This window comes from Nerophis ophidion, linkage group LG09 (genome assembly GCF_033978795.1).
Source record: "Nerophis ophidion isolate RoL-2023_Sa linkage group LG09, RoL_Noph_v1.0, whole genome shotgun sequence".
NCBI classification, from domain to species: domain Eukaryota; kingdom Metazoa; phylum Chordata; class Actinopteri; order Syngnathiformes; family Syngnathidae; genus Nerophis; species Nerophis ophidion.
Window position 1 is genome coordinate 32068978 of NC_084619.1, and position 17747 is coordinate 32086724.

The 17747-nt window shown below is 37.2% G+C and overlaps 1 protein-coding gene across 2 annotated transcripts in view; it reads left to right on the plus strand.

The window, feature by feature from the left end:
- The window catches only part of ide (insulin-degrading enzyme), a 48338-nt gene that overhangs the window by 16469 nt on the left and 14122 nt on the right, over window positions 1–17747 (plus strand). For both annotated transcript variants that reach the window (XM_061910847.1, XM_061910846.1), the window contains exons 8-21: window positions 274–366; window positions 476–567; window positions 748–828; window positions 990–1093; window positions 3449–3551; window positions 3661–3783; window positions 4075–4157; window positions 5726–5870; window positions 10938–11048; window positions 11253–11373; window positions 12356–12447; window positions 13137–13248; window positions 16957–17124; window positions 17364–17636. In XM_061910847.1, coding sequence (XP_061766831.1) covers window positions 274–366; window positions 476–567; window positions 748–828; window positions 990–1093; window positions 3449–3551; window positions 3661–3783; window positions 4075–4157; window positions 5726–5870; window positions 10938–11048; window positions 11253–11373; window positions 12356–12447; window positions 13137–13248; window positions 16957–17124; window positions 17364–17636 — 1701 coding nt within the window. The remainder of the gene's footprint in view (window positions 1–273; window positions 367–475; window positions 568–747; window positions 829–989; window positions 1094–3448; window positions 3552–3660; window positions 3784–4074; window positions 4158–5725; window positions 5871–10937; window positions 11049–11252; window positions 11374–12355; window positions 12448–13136; window positions 13249–16956; window positions 17125–17363; window positions 17637–17747) is intronic.

Sequence of the window (17747 nt, forward strand, 5' to 3'; positions counted from 1 at the left end):
AATTTTTTCAATTTGATGCAATATGTACTTTGCAACTAAATGTGTAGGTTGCCCTGTTGTCTTCCTTTCTCGTAAATAATTGTAAAGTGTGTGCTGCTTAATGGCTCCGTAAATGGTGATGCCATGCGTGCCCACAGGTAGCAATAAGAGAATCATTAACAAAACTGTCTAATGATTCCCAGGGATCGAACCTTGGGAGCGGGTTCGCACCAAGAACCGGTTTTCGATTCCCATCCCTAAACATAACCTTATTAAACATGCCATTCTGTTAAGGTTGGGTGAATACACTTGTTGGAGGTCAAAAAGAAGGAGCCAAGGGGTTCATGTTCTTCATTATCAATGTGGACTTGACTGAGGAAGGTCTTTGTAAGTACTGCTTGCTTTTTACTTCAAAAGAGTTGATACACTATGTTTGTGTAGTAGACACTAAAACGTAAATAACCCTGATTGAATCATGATGTTTGTGTCACCACAGTGCACGTTGAGGACATCATCTTCCACATGTTCCAGTACATCCAGAAACTGCGTACAGAAGGTCCTCAGGAGTGGGTGTTTCAAGAGTGCAAGGTAACTATTTAGATGCTAGGTCAAGATAATGCTAACTTTTAACATTTTGGGTTATGATTGCTGGAATACTGTATCAACACACAAAGATAAGTTTCATATACTAAGTACTTTACACACAAAGACACACAACGTAAACATAACATATCTATGTAAATGTTTTTGTGTTTTTGCTATGTTTAGGATTTAAACAAGGTAGCTTTTCGGTTCAAAGACAAGGAGCGACCCCGTGGCTATACTTCCAAAGTGGCTGGTTTACTGCACGTAGGTGTCCTCTGATACATGAAAGATGATTTTACTGTAACATATTGAAACTTGTGGCTGTTATATTGACTGTGGTCATCATCCCCATATGCTTCTGTTTTAGGTCACCTTGGCCTTTGCCTCACAAATGTGTTTCAGGCAATGCCTTCTTTGTTTTTCAGTATTACCCTCTTGAAGAGGTTCTCGCGGCAGAGTACCTGTTGGAAGACTTCAGGCCTGACTTAATCGAGATGGTGCTGAACAAGCTAAGGCCAGAACATGTCAGGTTGGTGGAAGAACATTTACAATCAATCACAGCTACAGTAAAAATTATTTAACGGCCAATTAGTAAAAATAACTTTTAAAGGTTGCCCATTTTCAATAACAATTGACCACTTAGCAATTTAAATTATTTCTGTTCATAAATGTTTTAAGTAAATGTAATTGACAGTGGTGATTTAAATTATTATGAACACAACTGTAACTACAAAAATGGGTCCTACTTACAGCAGGAACATAATTTTTCTTACAATAATAACTTTCTTCCGGCTCAGTCATTAAGGATGTGCCTTAATAACTTTAAGGGTGCTCAAAAAATGCTCAGATCCAGAATTTTCCAGTCATTTGGATTTTCCATCAAAAACACAAACTTTGAATGCATGTAATATATTACATTAACACAAGTTATCTCAAATAACAAAACTAAATGAATGCCCACTCCTCTAGTGTATCACATGTAGGGTTGGTGTCATTTACATGTTTTTTGATATCGAATACCAATATTGGTACTCTTGATATGTTTCCAGTGCCAAAATTGGTACAAAAAAGGAAAACATTTGTTTTTTTATGTTAGCTAGATTTTGTGAAATTGAATAGAACGGGGAAAAGCGGTAGAAAATGGATTGATGGCAATAACTAAGTTTTAAATTCGCCAATAAATAAAATTCACAATAGATAAAATCCTATTATGTATATCGTAACCATGACATCCAAACTAGCAGCAAACAGGAAATATGCTAAATGTATTGCCAGATTTTAATGTAGGCCACATTAAGTCCATACATTCCCTACAATTCAAGCAGCAATTGATAAATTATAAATAATTGTGGCATTGTTAGACTAGAATTATAACAGTGCTTGCTAGTTAATCCTACAAGCAAGAGTTGTGTTTTACTGAGGAAAATAAAGTTCCTTACAAGACGTTTTTTGCTCAATATCACGTCCAAGCACTTGTTGTAGGTGAAACCGTCTGCCTTTTTTGAGGTAAAGTATAACCCAACTTTTGAGTGTCTTGGCCTTAGCAGTTTTGCTTGATGCTCGCTGTTGTTTGTGCAAGTGAAAAACTAACATTAAGTGTAACAATGTCACGACAGTGGACTATATTTAAAATCAGATCTAATTTTTACCTCATCTCATGTGTGTTTTGAATAATGTCAAATCATAAGGCCCATGTATTTGGTCATGGGCTTGCAAGCAAAATTGGATGCCTCTGCCAATGCTCGTAGGATTTCGGAGTGTTTTTTTTATCAGTGGGTAGTCCATGACATCACAAATTGACGTATTGTAGGAATTCTGGATGTGCTGTGTCTGGCAAGCCGTCTTACCCTCCTAGAGATGGGTATTGTTCACATTTGAAGCGATACGGTACTGATTTTCATGGGCAAAAGAATCGGTATTGTATCGATTTAAATGTGAACAGTACCCATCCGGTACTCAACGGTAGCAATTTTCGCTACTTTCGTGTGTGTTGATAAATATTTGATAATAAAATCAATTTTTTATTACATTATTTAAAAATTAATTGAACATGATAACTGTGTCCAGTTGTTATATTGTGTATATTGAGTGAGTCTCATTTACAAATATGGCACTAAATTGCAATTGCAGTTCCAAGTCCAAGACTTTAGATGGCAGTAGTGTATAGTTTATGGTGTGATGGTCAGTTCAGTCGTTGCTCTCCTTTGCACCCTACAAGTTGTTAATCCTGTAACTCTCTGTTGTGCCCTAGAAAGGGTTAATACTGTATTTATTGTACTTACTATGAACCAGCTGTTTGGTTCTAGTGCGCATCTTAGTTGTAGTTTTCATTAACAATTTTGAAGGTGTTGAAATTACTATGTAAAATCTGTAATGCTACTAATCAGTAGCATTTCAATAGATAATGATTAACAGCTTCATTCAACTTACATTGGCACGTTTTTTAATTTAATTGCTTTGTTGCTTTGGAAATTGCAACGTTACCTAGAAGTTTTTTTTCAACCATGACTGAAAGAAAAATATTGGTGCAGGTCATCTTCAAGATATATTTGACAGTGTACATTTATGAAAAATGCATTTGTGTTTTTGAAGAGGGTGGAGCGTGGTTTTATTTGCAATATGGGATCGCCTCTACAAACAAATATCTTGCAGACAAATGCAGAAAGTGGGTTATAAACGTGACCATGAAGCAACATTACACCAAAGCAACGTATTATCTAGACCAATTAAAAAACAATTTCCATAAAAGCATGGTATGACTGTAATTTTCAATACTTTTCCGCAAAATAATAATCGATTTATGTAGCGTCTTTCAAGATACCAAAGCACTTAATTGAATGTCAATTGTTGATGTAACTTGACCACTGCTCCATTCTCTTTGCAGAGTTGTTCTGGTGTCTAAGTCATTTGAAGCTCAAGCAGATAAGACAGAAGAATGGTACGGTACACAGTACAAACAGGAGGTTATCTCTGAGGAAACCATCAAGGTGACTCAATGCGATCATACTGTGACGATAAAATCAATAACTGCTGCCAGTCTGCTTCTCTCTCTTGAAAACTGCACGTTATGAATAGCCTATATTGTGTGCGTTTTAGAAATGGGCTGGTGCCGACCTCAACGGCAAGTTCAAGTTGCCGATGAAAAATGAGTTTATCCCTACCAACTTTGAGATTTACCCTCTTGAGAAAGAATCTCCATCTGTCCCTGCCTTAATCAAGGTAAGAGTGTTTGCTGCTGTTTGATCATCAAAGTCGTGCCACTCTTGATTACACACTAGCAGCCTGATTTTCGCTGCAGATTTTGTGAAAAGAAAAGAAATCTCCTGTGCTTTTTCAAGGATACAGAACTCAGTATTTTCCATGTGCTTAAGTAGAAACACTAGCAACTCTTTAACATGGTCTTACTATTGATTATCACTCATTTTGTCTTCTCACATATTATCATACAACTTTCCAATGTCTTGACAATGACATAAAAATAAGCATATCCTGTGTGCCTTTTTCTTCCAGGATACCGCCATGAGCAAGGTGTGGTTCAAGCAGGATGACAAATTCTTCCTTCCTAAAGCATGTTTGAACTTCGAGTTCTTCAGGTATGTGATTATACAATCGCCACACAATGGGATTACCCTGTAGAAAAACCTTTGAAACTGTTAGCAGATGACATAGGACTACAAGGGATAATATTAATTATACAAATAATTTTCAATTTATTTACACACTTGTAGTAAATGCTATATGTCTAAAGTTTAAAATATAGCAATGTTTTAATTTAGATGCTCTTTTTCCATAATGTGATTGACACATTCAGAACATTATTCTAGCAAATACTGCAGACTGCCATGTCAAATACCAGAAGAAAAGTGTTACCTTTGGTGTGCAGCACATTTTCTTCAGGGCTGACTGATGTTAGATACTGTAGAAAAAAATGCCTACACAGGACCAAAATATCTGCACTGTCAAAAAAGTAAATATTTCATGATAATGTTGACAACATAGACCGCTTTTGCCCTATTCTAAAGTTAAAACTTACAGTTAGTCATATATTTTGGGATATTGACACAACTTCAACATGTTGGATTATATATACCACACCAAAGTATTAAAAAACAAAAAAGTAATAGGACATTTGGCTGCTCAACTGTTTGCCAGGTGTGTGTTTTTACCTCATTATCACATTTACAAGGAGCGGATAAAAGGTGTAGAGTTAATTTCAAGTGTGCTATTTGAATAAGAAATCTGTTTCTGTCAATTTGATATACAACTGCTTATGATCCAAAACACAGTAACTCATCAGTGTAGCATGGTGATGGTAATGTCATTTAGTGGGCATGTATAGATGCCAATGAAACTGTTTTCTTTGTAATCATTAATGATGTGACTGCTGACAGAAGCAGCAGGATGAACTCTGAAGTGTTTCAGGCAACATAATGTTGCCCGCAGCAATATTATCTGCTTACATTAAACAGCAACATTATCTGCTTACATTAAGCCAAATGTTTCAGACACATTGGATGATATTTCACAGTGCAAATGGACAGTGACTCCAAGCATACTGTGAAATCACCCAATTAATATTTTTAAGACAGATGTTATCATTGGACAAGTCAACCTTATGTGAAAATGCGCAAGAACAAGGAGGAATTGAAGACCTTTATAGTTGAGGCCTGGAAGAGCCTCAGCAGAAATTAAATCCAACTTCTGGTAGTTTCTGTTCCTTCTAGAATTCAGGCTTTAATGGACTGTAAAAAATGTCCAACCAAATATTAAAAAGTTAAAGTTTGATTTATGATCGTTAGTTTGTCTGATTACTTTTGGTCTCTTAAAAAAGTGGGAGGCACGTACGCAATCGTTTGTAATTCCTTCACCGTTTCCTGATTTGTATTAGGCACAACTTGTTCGTTTCTGTTTAAATCAATTTTGGTGGTGTTTAGAGCCTAAAAGATTTAAATTGTGTCGATGTCCCAATATATATGGACCTGACTATATATTTTGTTTTTTTCATGACTGTATTTTTTTAAATGCATGGTTCATAAAGTCCGATATTAAACCGCATGTCGTAGTGAAATTGCTGGTCTTTGTTAAACAAATAAAGTATACAACGCAATATTTTTTTTTACTCAGCACATTTTCCTTGCTTTCCACTGCTATTTTTCTACAGCCCGTTTGCTTATGTGGACCCATTACATTGTAACATGGCTTATTTATACCTGGAGCTCCTAAAGGACTCCCTCAACGAGTATGCATATGCAGCCGAGCTAGCTGGCTTGAACTATGACCTTCAAAATACCGTCTATGGGATGCATGTAAGTATCCTGATTCCTTTACTATCACATTCATGCTGCATCCAAATCCGTAAGAACCATTCAGCACCCAATCAGGGCTATATTGGCACTGCCAGGCCCTTTTTTCTTCAACACAAAACAACATATTTGATATATATCAGTGTTTCCCACTGTTGGTTTGTGTGTAGACGGGTAAAGGTGAGCTTTGTGTCAGAAGAAATGTGCCACATTATCTCATGTTTTTAAACCTTAGTTAACAACAGAACAGGAAGTTATTGCACTTAGGGTGTTTACTTCATTTAATACTATACAACACACATGGGTGTTTCAAGAAAAATCTTCCTGTGCGTCAAAAAGCTTAATGTGCTCCATTTAAATGTGCACTGATTTTTAAGGTAATGCATATTATCGGTGAGCCATCTTATGCACCTGGTGATTTGATTTGATTAAAAATCAGGGTACTTTGATTCGATTATGATTATAAGAATTATCAAGGCATCTTTTTTCCTATACATATATATATATATATATATATATATATATATATATATATATATATATTATTTTTCGGTTCGGCACTAGTCTAGTTTTTTCATTTTCTTTATTTTAATTTTTTTTTACAACAAACATAAATTATAATTCACATCAAAAACAAGGCACTTTCAACATGAAGGAAAGAAAACCAAAAAGAAGTATTATTTTTCAGTTCGGCACTAGTCTAGTTTTCTTTTTTTTTCTTTTTTTTTTGAACAACAAACGTACATTAATAATTCACAGAAAAAACAAGGCACTTTCAACATCAAGGAAAGAAAACAAAAAACTATTTTTCGGTTCAGCACTAGTCTAGGTTTTTTTATTTTTTTAGCCCTGCGATGAGGTGGCGACTTGCCCAGGGTGTACCCCGCCTTCCGCCCGATTGCAGCTGAGATAGGCACCAGCACCCCCCACGACCCAAAGGGAATAAGCGGTATCAAATGGATGGAATGATGATTTTTTATATATATATGTATATATTATTATTATTTTTTTTTAAACAAAATATATTTAAAAAATGTACTTTTATTCATATCAGACCCAATGATCCAACACATTTACTATAACAAAAAGCTGCTTGAGTTACTGTACATAGTGTAATACTTAGAAGGGCCTTGTTTTAACCAAAAGTCTATTTCACAGATTTCCTTTTTAGCAAGTTTAATACAAAACAGTTTATTTTGCTTCTTTATATATAATAGACTCCCAAACAAAATCGAGAAAGTTATGTAGGTTTATTATAGTAGCAACCTGTCAGATAAGTGTTATGTTGGAGTTTGTGATGTCCGAATTTTTTCAGTGGTTGTGAATATGTCAATATTATGTTTGTTGGTACGAGTGACAGAGTGCGGTTGAGTTTGGAGAAAAAACTATGTATTTGTTTATTTGGTGTAATGGCTGACAGTAGCCAGTTTTGCAATAAACCAGGCCAACTTGTGGGTGCTGCAGTTGTGTTGAGATTTCGAAAATTACAGATTTTTGAACATTTGCTAATCAATATTGTCACATGTCCCAAGCACATACCTAATTTATATGTCATTTTACATTTGAAATATTACTATGGGTGGTAACAACTGTGTTATAAAGTTAAAGTACCAATGATTGTCACACACACACACACACTAGGTGTAGTGAAATTTGTCCTCTGCATTTGACCCATCCCCTTGTTCACCCCCTGGGAAGTGAGGGGAGCAGTGGGCAGCAGCGGTGGACGCCTGGGAATCATTTTGGGTGATTTAACCCCCGATTACTGTACAGATCTGTTTATGACAAGCTACGCAGACACAGTCCCATTATCAATGTGATTGTGAGCGAGGGCGACCACGCCAAATCTATCTGTGATGGTCTAAATTTCATTGTGGCAACCCACCCTAAATAAATGAATGTATGGGAAACACTGTATATATATTTACACAAAACAAATGTGGCTGGTGTCCAATATTACCTTTCCTTGTTGCCCATCTTCATTTCATTTATCTTTACTTCCCTTCTTTAACTCCGGCAAAACATTGATGCTCTTTAGACCTTTCTTTGTGTCTCACAGTCAGGTACAGCAAATAATTGCAGTTCCTGTTCTGTACAACTAACAAAGTTAGCTTAAGACTTTAGGCTTGTTCCAATAGTTTTATGCGTGACACAAAGCCAGTAGGCTGCATATACATACTCTTCCTGTCATTCTCCACGTAGTTGTCTGTGTCATCTCCATCACCTGTTTTTGCTGTTTTCTTTTTCTTTTTCCCCACACAACCTGTAGTCGCTACATATATGCCGATCCGATGCACTGCAACATGACCTACTTGTTGCTCAGGTTACTGAAGGATGATTTAAAAGAGTATACATATGCAGCCCGACTGGCAGGTCTGGTGTATGACATAGCGTCAAGGATGAATGCCATCCTAGTAAGTAAGCTGTTCAAAACCTGCATGAAAATGGGGCTAATTATTCACGGTTGAGTTTAAGGCTTCAAGTGTGCAATAAACAGCTATATATTTCATGCTAACTTTGAATGTCTCGTCCCCTAAACTTTAATGCTGACTGTAAGACAAAGGATACGTATAATACTTATGGTAGTTTGGACCCTAATGGACATCATAACAAATTTTAATTTCATAAAGGCAGGCTGGCTGATGCAGTTGGAATTGACGTAATTTAAACTGTATTTCATTATCGAGTGGTGACAACTTTCAATTATTAGTAACGATTAACAAAAAGTGATTATGAATGACATAAATTGCATGATAAGGTTTTTCAACCGTTTTTTTTAACTCCATCCTGATTAATACTGTGCATCGTTTGAAAAATAACGTATTCATTTGTTAGTACTGCAAGTATTGACTGCTAACAATCTCACATCATTGCAAACGATAGGGTTCTCTCCCCGGAGACGACACCATGATGTATCCGTGAGCTGTGTGTAATTAGTTTGAGTCAGCACTATGAATGTGGCCGGCTGACCATAAGTCAAGGTTAATGATCTTAGTACAGATGACTTTTAACAGGTGTCATCCATGGAACTTAGGATAACTAGGAGTAATAGGTGAACCTTGAAGGATGCAGTCAGATGACGCTGCAATTTAGTGGCTTTTAAAAGCACTCCCTTTCTTTCTCCATTTTTCTTTATTCCATATTACTCTTATAATTTAAACATGTATTTGCATATAAAATCGCTTGCTTCTTAGAGCTTTATCCATTTTACTTTACTTTATATATTATATCACCGAAGTGAAAATATATGTGTGACTAGGAAGATGTTACAAACAGTGATCTTAAGAGCACAGGGGTGTCCAAACATTTTGACTTGGTGGCCGCATTGGTCTAATAGAAATTGACAAGGGCAGAAATCCGACTACATTTAAAGTAGCAATATATATATATACATTACTGTAACCACGGTGGTTACAGTAATGCCATGGTCAGTACACCAGTTACTAGTGGTTACAGTAGTGCCATAGTCAGTACACCAGTCACTGGTGGTTTTGGCACTGTGGGCAGGTGCCAGATCATGCTGGAAAATGAAATCATCGTCTCTACATAGCTTTTTAACAGATACAACTACAATAGCCGTATTCCCATGGTCAAGCCACTCCTGAACTCAAGACAACGGAAGAAGTGTCTGACTTGGGCTATGGAAAAGAAGCACTGGACAGTTACAGTGTGGTCCAGAGTCCTGTTTTCAGATGAATGCAAGTTTTGTATTTCATTTGGAAGTCAAGGCGCTAGAGTCTGGAGGAAAGCTGGAGAGGAGCAAAATCCAAGTTGCTTGAAATCCAGTGTGAACCATTGGCTCCCCAATGGTTTGGGGAGCCATGTCAGCTGCTAGTGTGCGTCCACTGTGTTTCATCAAGTCCAGAGTCAATGCAGCTGTGTGCCAAGAGATTTTAGAGGACTACATGCTACCATCTGTTGAAAAGCTCTATGGAGATGATGATTTCATTTTCCAGCATGATCTGGCACCTGCCCACAGTGCCAAAACCACCAGTAACTGGTGTACTGACCATGGCATTACTGTCCTCAATTGGCCTGCCAACTCCCCTGACCTGAACCCCATAGAAAATTTGTGGGGTATTGTGAAGAAGAAGCTGAAAGACACCAGACCCAATAATGCAAATGAGCTGAAGGCCGCTATTGAAGAATCCTGGGCATCCATAACACCTCAACAATGCCAGAGGCTGGTTGCCTCCGTGCCACGCCGCATTGATGCAGTAATCCATGCAAGAGGATTCCCAACGAAGTACTGAGTGCATTAATTGACATTTTCAAATGTTTGATTTTGTTTTGCTTTTGTACATTTTTTTTTTTTACTTGATCTGAAGAAATATTCAAATTTTTTGAGATATGATTTTTGAGTTTTCTTAAACTGTATGCCATAATCAGCAATATTAAAATAATAAAAGGCTTGTAATATTTCAGTTGATGTGTAATGAATCCAGAATGTATGACATTTTCATGTTTTTAGTCACATTACAGAAAATAAAGGCCTTCATAACAATATTTTAATTTTCTTAGACAGTCCTGTATCGTGATTAAAGGTGTTTTATAATGTCCACAAAGTTCGATGAAAAGGTGTGTAATGTGCCACCGTGGGCTGACATTCTTTGTTGGTTATAGGTAATTTATACCATTAGTGGAAAAAGTTGTCTGGATTGGGTCATATAAATTAATGCTGTGCTGAAACCACTTCCAAATGAAACTCTTTTTCATTAACCACCGACTCTTGTCTTGGCATGCAAAAGTGCGACAAGATCATACCAATTCAATTACCCGGTGAGTGAATAAGGCAAATACAGCTCAATTGTCTGTGTAATCTTGTGATTTCTTCTGGGCCGCACAGAAGACCCGAGCAGGTCGCACTTGTCCAAACTGGTAGTTTGGACACCCCTGCCGTAGCCCAATAAGAGGATAGTCATTTTATTGACATACTGTCTTTAAAACTAGGCCGTCTATGTAACTATTTGCAGTGTGTTGTTGCCAAGATAAAACCATTATTTTGAGAAATGCCTAGCATTGGGTCATTGATCGTGCTCGTAAACAATTTTCTCTCATTCACTGCTGTAGCTCTCCGTTAAAGGTTACAATGACAAGCAAGACATCCTACTGAAGAAGATCATTGAAAAGATGGCCACCTTTGAGATCGATGAGAAGCGTTTTGATATCATCAAGGAAGCGGTAATCATTGCAAAATTTTAATCATAGTTAGATAGATAGATAGATAGATAGATGGATAGTACTTTATTGATTCCTTCAGGAGAGTTCCTTCAGGAAAATTAAGATAGTATGCTTGCATAGTATGTTTCTAAACCAGTTTTCTGACTCAAACTTAACAATATTGTTTATGTCCAAAACACTTGACTTTTTCCCATGTCTGTGCAGTACATGAGGTCTTTGAATAACTTCAGAGCCGAGCAGCCACACCAGCATGCAATGTACTACCTCCGTCTTCTCATGACTGAGGTTGCTTGGACCAAAGATGAACTCAGAGAGGCTCTAGAGGGTGAGGTGTTTATCTTTTATTTTAAAACTCTTTTTTCCTAACCTTTTACTCCAAGTGACATCACTTGTGTGAGTACTTGTAATACTTATTTGAGCTTACTTTATTCCCGGATGCTGGTTGTTTTGTTTAAATGGTAAATATTAATGTTCAATTACAATTAGATTGTCTACTACAGCAGTCAGCAGTGATGAGTGACATGAAGTCAGTCATGGCTGTTATGATCCTTTTTCCCTTTTTCGGACATTCTTGCTTGCTTAAAGTAATTTTGATTTCGATGGATAATCTGACCTTCAAGCTTACCACTTTTACTTTTTGGGTCAATTAATTAGTTCAGTTGACTTAGTTTTTCTGCACTGTGGTAGCTATTATAACCCTCTTGGGCAGGCCGAGGAACATGTTGTTGCAGGCACAACACAACAGAGATGACAATTGATTGGTTCATTCAGTGTGCTTGTCTGTCAAGACTACATGACACTATTAGAGGGGCTCCAGAGGCTTAGGGGTCCGGACCTAGTATGTTCTAGTTACCCCTCATCAAATCATCATTCAAGGCTTAAGAAAGGATATTATTCAGTATAATGGTGTTATAAGGAGCTTGTGTGTTTGTACATAGGGTACATCAAGTGCATTGAGTACATTAGGGGGCAAGTGACACAGTTTCTGCACACGTACTGGAGTGGGCCTTTCTGGACCAAAAAGTCAAAGGCCAAATTTTGTCCCAGTCCTCCTCTGCTTACGGGGGGAGACCAAACATAGTTGCAGTAGTCCAAATGAGAGGTGGCAAGGCTACAGACCAGGCTTACTTTAAATCCTAGATTTACATTATCATGTTCTTCATTTAACTGCTGCGGAATGAATACTAACTGATGTTTTTTCATCTTCAAACTAATTTGTTGTCGTTACCCAACTATTAATTGACAGTAAAGTGGGTCACTGCATTGTACTATCGCTCTTTGATTAATAGCTCTTATTTGTATTCCAGATGTAACTCTTCAACGCCTCAAGGCCTTCATACCTCAGCTGTTGTCACGGTTACATATTGAAGCCCTTCTCCATGGCAACATCACCAAGGAGGTTTGTTTGCAAGTCAATGTGTTTTTGCTGATTCTGTTGATCTCATTCATCGAGCATTTTTTTTTTTGTTCTTGACAAGCTTTTGCTATCCGTGATAAACAAATTGTATCCAATGATGCTGAGTTTTATATTTACAGCTTGGGTACTTCCAAACTTTTGTTTTGGCTAGGGTTCACATTTAAAGATACTGTAGAATTGCAGATAGGCAATGTCGTGTTTAGTATAAAAATACATTCAGCACTTTCTCAAGGGAAGATTGGCCGTCGCATTGGAATCCATTAAACTGGTACTCAATTCTTAGCATGTGAATTAAGAGCCAAAGTTCCCCTTCACTGCTGAGTGTTTTCTGCACTCATCCAGCGTTTTGAGCATTTCCTTAGTACATTGTGCTAGTACTGTGCACGTACTTGTGGAAACACATGAACTCTAAGCTCAGGTCCAACATGGCATGGATGTTCTTATTATTAGACCTGCTCTCCATACTTTACTGAAGCTAAAGTTTGTTCATAGTTTGCAGGTTCCCTGTCAATATTACTGTTTTTTTAACAAAGGTGGCTATTGTGTACACTGAATATATGAAATATAGACAACTTCTAGAAAACATTATTTTGAAAAATTGTGCTTTTTGGCTGAATCATTAGTGGCTGTAACATATTCTTTTTCCCCACTCCCGTGCGTCATATTTTTAGTCTGCTCTTGGCATGATACAAATGGTGGAGGACACGCTCATAGAGCACGCGCACACCAAGCCTCTTCTCCCGAGCCAGCTGATCCGCTACCGAGAGATGCAGGTCCCAGACGGTATGTCTCTTACTCCTTCACACTCCAGTGCAGAACTTGTAATCAACCCCCAGACATACCGGTTTCCACAGTTACCACTCGGAAGGGCCTTAACCCTTCCTACATGCTTATCTGACGTAGGCTTTTACTGGAAAAGACTTCAATTTAATCTTAACGTTCTCATTTCCACTTGAGGAAACTCATATTCACCAAGTGGAAATTGACGTCATTGAGCTAATATAAGCACGCACACACTGGCAGATGCGCACACATTCAAACAATTAAAAATCACTCGAGCTACTACCCTGATTACGTTAAGCATGTAGAATGATTTCCAGAGGAAAACTAGAGGTGTATGAGACCACAATGAGACATCCTTTGTCTCACTGTGGATTGGGGGGATTATTTCAGGCTTGGCTTCTGACAGGAGTAATATAAGACATAAGGCAAGTGTACAGTGTGTGTGTGTGTTTTTATACCTACACTAAATAAGTGCACTACAGCCGTACCTTGGTTATTGTTATTAATCTGTTCCAAATAGTCAGCTAAAAACTGAAAACATTTTCCATATACAACTTTAAGAAAGGCAAAACTGTCTACAACAGACAATGAACTTGCGTGATGTCACATACACCTGAAGCAAGATGAACCCCCAATTTGCCTTTTTTTGATAAAAAAAAAACATTCTAAAACTTTTACAGATTAAAATGGAAATAAACATTTAAACACTTATATAAAAATATGGCTCTTAAAGGTGAACTGCATTATTGTTTTGGATTTTGCCTTTCATTCATAATCCTTATGTAAGACAAGAACACGTACAGGGTATGCTTCTTTTTTTTTATATGCATTCAAACTCATAAGTAAACGCTTACAATGGAGCTAATAGGATTTTCTTTATTGCGCCGATAAAGCGCTCTATAAAAACATCTAAAAGCTTGTATCATGGTTTCATCATGTACACACTAAGTATATACTGTGTGTAATGTAGTAAAAGGTACCTTCATAATAACCTGTAATATTTATGTATTTTGCTCATTTTAAGCATACGGGGGCATAGTGATTTCACAGACTCATTACAATGTTAGATTTTCCCTTTAACAACTATTAAATATTGCAGACTTCATGAAAAACAAAGATGACTACTTTGGGACAAATCATTATTCAGAACCTTATATTTTTAAGCCTGACTATACAGAGGATGAGCTACAACTTTAAGAAGCTCAGTGATAAGCACATTCAAAAAGTAGAATTGTTGCTAAGTGCTAAACAAGAAATACAAACTACAAACATAATACAACAATCATTTACTGTGCAATGTCTGCTCTCACTGGGATGCTGACTGATGGGATGTTCATATTTCCCGTTTAGATGAAAAATTAATCATAATCCTCATGCAAATTTAAATAAAAAAAAAAACACAGAACGAGCGTCCATTTGTGTCTTTCTTGCCATTTCCGGGTATAAGTTGGATGTCAAAATTGACCAACTTCTCGGTTTATGGCTACAACTTTTTATTATACACGTGAGAGGCATGATTTACTGTACAGAATGAGCTTTTACCAACTCCAGCTCCTTATGTCAATAGCAGCATAAAGTTATATATATTTTTATCCATGTGCTGCCTTTGCTACTATACAGGTGAGAGGCATGCTTTGCTGTACAGAATTAACTTTTACCAACTCCAGGTCTTTATGTCAATAGTAGCAGAAAGTTATATTCATTTTTATCCATGCACCGCTAAAAGTAGTCCATTGACGTTAGGGCTAATAACATCCATCCATCTTCTACCAATGTCCCTAATACTTGGTTAATATTCAGGTTAAGACATGTAAATTGAGTATTTTTATTGATTTTTTAATGTTTTCACAGTGATGTCATGAATCCCATTACCTTCATAGATAGCTGACTTTTGCTAGCGTTTATGAGTTAGAATGCATTAAAAAAAAGAAAAACGTGTTTTTGTCTTATACAGGATTGTGAACGATGGGCAAAATTCCCAATAATAGTACAGTTCCCCTTCAAGAATTCAGAACAATAGTTAATGTTTCTTCTGCCAAGTTATTTGTTTAATAAAACTTAGTTTTGGAAATATAAACTCTTAAGGCTCTTTTTGACTTTGATTGGATTAATACTGTTTGCTACAACTTAATTTTGCTCCCTGGTGGCTTATTTTGCAGCCATATTAAAAAAAAAAAGATTTTTGACTGAGTTGCCAATGTGTTTTATTGTACTAAACACGGGACATTTCTTTACTGAACATTTTTTGCCCAAAACCGGGGCATATAACAATCATATATACTCATGTATATGCCGTGTACATACATTAATATTTCCCCAGCTTTGAAAAGCCAAACCTTACATTCACTTGCTTTATTAATTGAATTTTTGGACATTTTTGCCCAAATGTCTCTGTTATTTTATGTAAATACGTAGTGACTCCATTATCTAAATCCTAATCCTAACTAGGCAATAGTACTACCAAAAGCATTAAAACTAACTTAGAGTAGCCTAATTCATAGTCTTTTAAAATTCTACTTTTGCAGAAGCTTATTTTAGTCAATTTGAAGTCCGGAAGCATGAGCGAAATTTAATTCCATGGACACGACCTTGATCACAGCTTACTTCACAAACTGAAGTTGATCTCAAAAGAACTAGGTTACTCTATATGTCACCACATTTCACTCTAAAGAAAACATGAACCTAAATAAAAAGCTTCAACGATCCGCTCTACTGAAAAGCAAGACTTGTGAGTTCAGTACAGCTGGTTCTGGCTGTCCTCCATCTGAACCCTCTTATCGTAATCGTGCCTGTTTCAAACAGGGTTCTCCTTTCTGCTGGAAAAAAAGCTCTGTGGCATGCAAAAAAAAATAGCAAAAAAGTATAATTCGAAATATTTCCCAGATTTCCTTATCCTATTAAATTATGGTAGCCATGGTAACAAACATATTGAAAGCAGACTATATTCATAACATGAACTTGAAAATGTTGAAAATATTAGTGGAACCTTGATTTACAATGTTCTATTTGTTAACAAAATCAAAGAAACAACAGCTGAACTGTCCTCTCCCTGTGCACACACAGTCACTAGCCCTGTTTTGCACTCACATTTTTGAAATCACAAAACTTCTTAACTTTAACAACCAGGTGACTACAATGATGTGGGATAACAAAATACATCCACCTTACTTTGTTGGCTAACCTTCTTTGCCTTCAGTGGGGGATGCATTGTCATTAGTAATGTGGATGTATCCTGAATGTTTAAAACCACACATTGCTTGTCTATTACATTCTTCAGACTCATATTGAGTTAGCAAAACAAAACATGCTTAAAAAAGGCTAATAAACATTTAAAACTCACAAAAAGCACCACTTAGCACAGTAGCTATTTGGTGGATGAAACATTTGTATACTGAGACAAGGTTCTTACAACAAAGCATATTTCAATTCGGCTGGTGGGTCGTATGAGGGGTTTGTAAATCGAGGTTCCACTCTTTATCATCCCCATATTATAATTTGCCTGTAAAGAGTCAACACTTCAATCACATCTTCTTTCATTTCAAATCCATTGTGGTCGCAATATTTCCCACAGGTTAACGGTAAGAATGTTGGAAGTGCGGCCTGATGGCCATTTGCATCCTAATATAATTTCTGAGGCGCATTGGGTTCCTTTTTGGATGTTGTCATTAGTGCAACAAAGTAAATGAAACCTTGCCATTTGTATGACAGGTGGCTGGTACGTTTATCAGCAGAGGAATGAGGTGCACAACAACTGTGGCATCGAGATCTATTACCAGACTGACATGCAGACCACGCACGAGAACATGCTACTGGAGCTCTTTTGTCAGATCATCTCAGAGCCCTGCTTCAACACTCTGAGAACAAAAGAACAGCTAGGTCAGTTGCTATTGGGTGATTTAATGTCCTTCTCGGATTTATGTTCTGTTCTGTTAGTTTTAATCAATGCTTTGATCAATACTTTACTGTTAATGCAGCACTGCATCGTTTGTGTTTTTGAAGTTCAATAATTCTGCATCATGTTGGTAAAGCGCCACACTGTTTTAGATGACTGACATACCTGTCACTTAGCTTTCCACTGAGCAGTAACTGAGCTTATTCTCTTCTATGCCCCCAAGGTTACATCGTTTTCAGCGGGCCAAGGCGCGCTAACGGAGTCCAAGGCCTGCGCTTCATCATCCAGTCAGAAAAAGCGCCTCACTACCTGGAGAGCCGTATCGAGGCGTTCCTTTGCACCATGGAGAGATCTGTGGAGGAGATGAGCGACGAAGCTTTCCAGAAGCACATCCAGGCCTTGGCTATCCGCCGCCTGGACAAACCTAAGAAGTTATCTGCTGAGTGCGCCAAGTACTGGGGAGAGATCATTTCTCAGCAGTATAACTTTGACCGAGGTGAGATGCCCAGTAAATCAAAACCCTAAATAGATTTCAAACCATCGACTCTCTTTTTTAAGTATAGTACTGTATTTCCTGGACTAGCGCGTTATATTAGTTGCACCCACT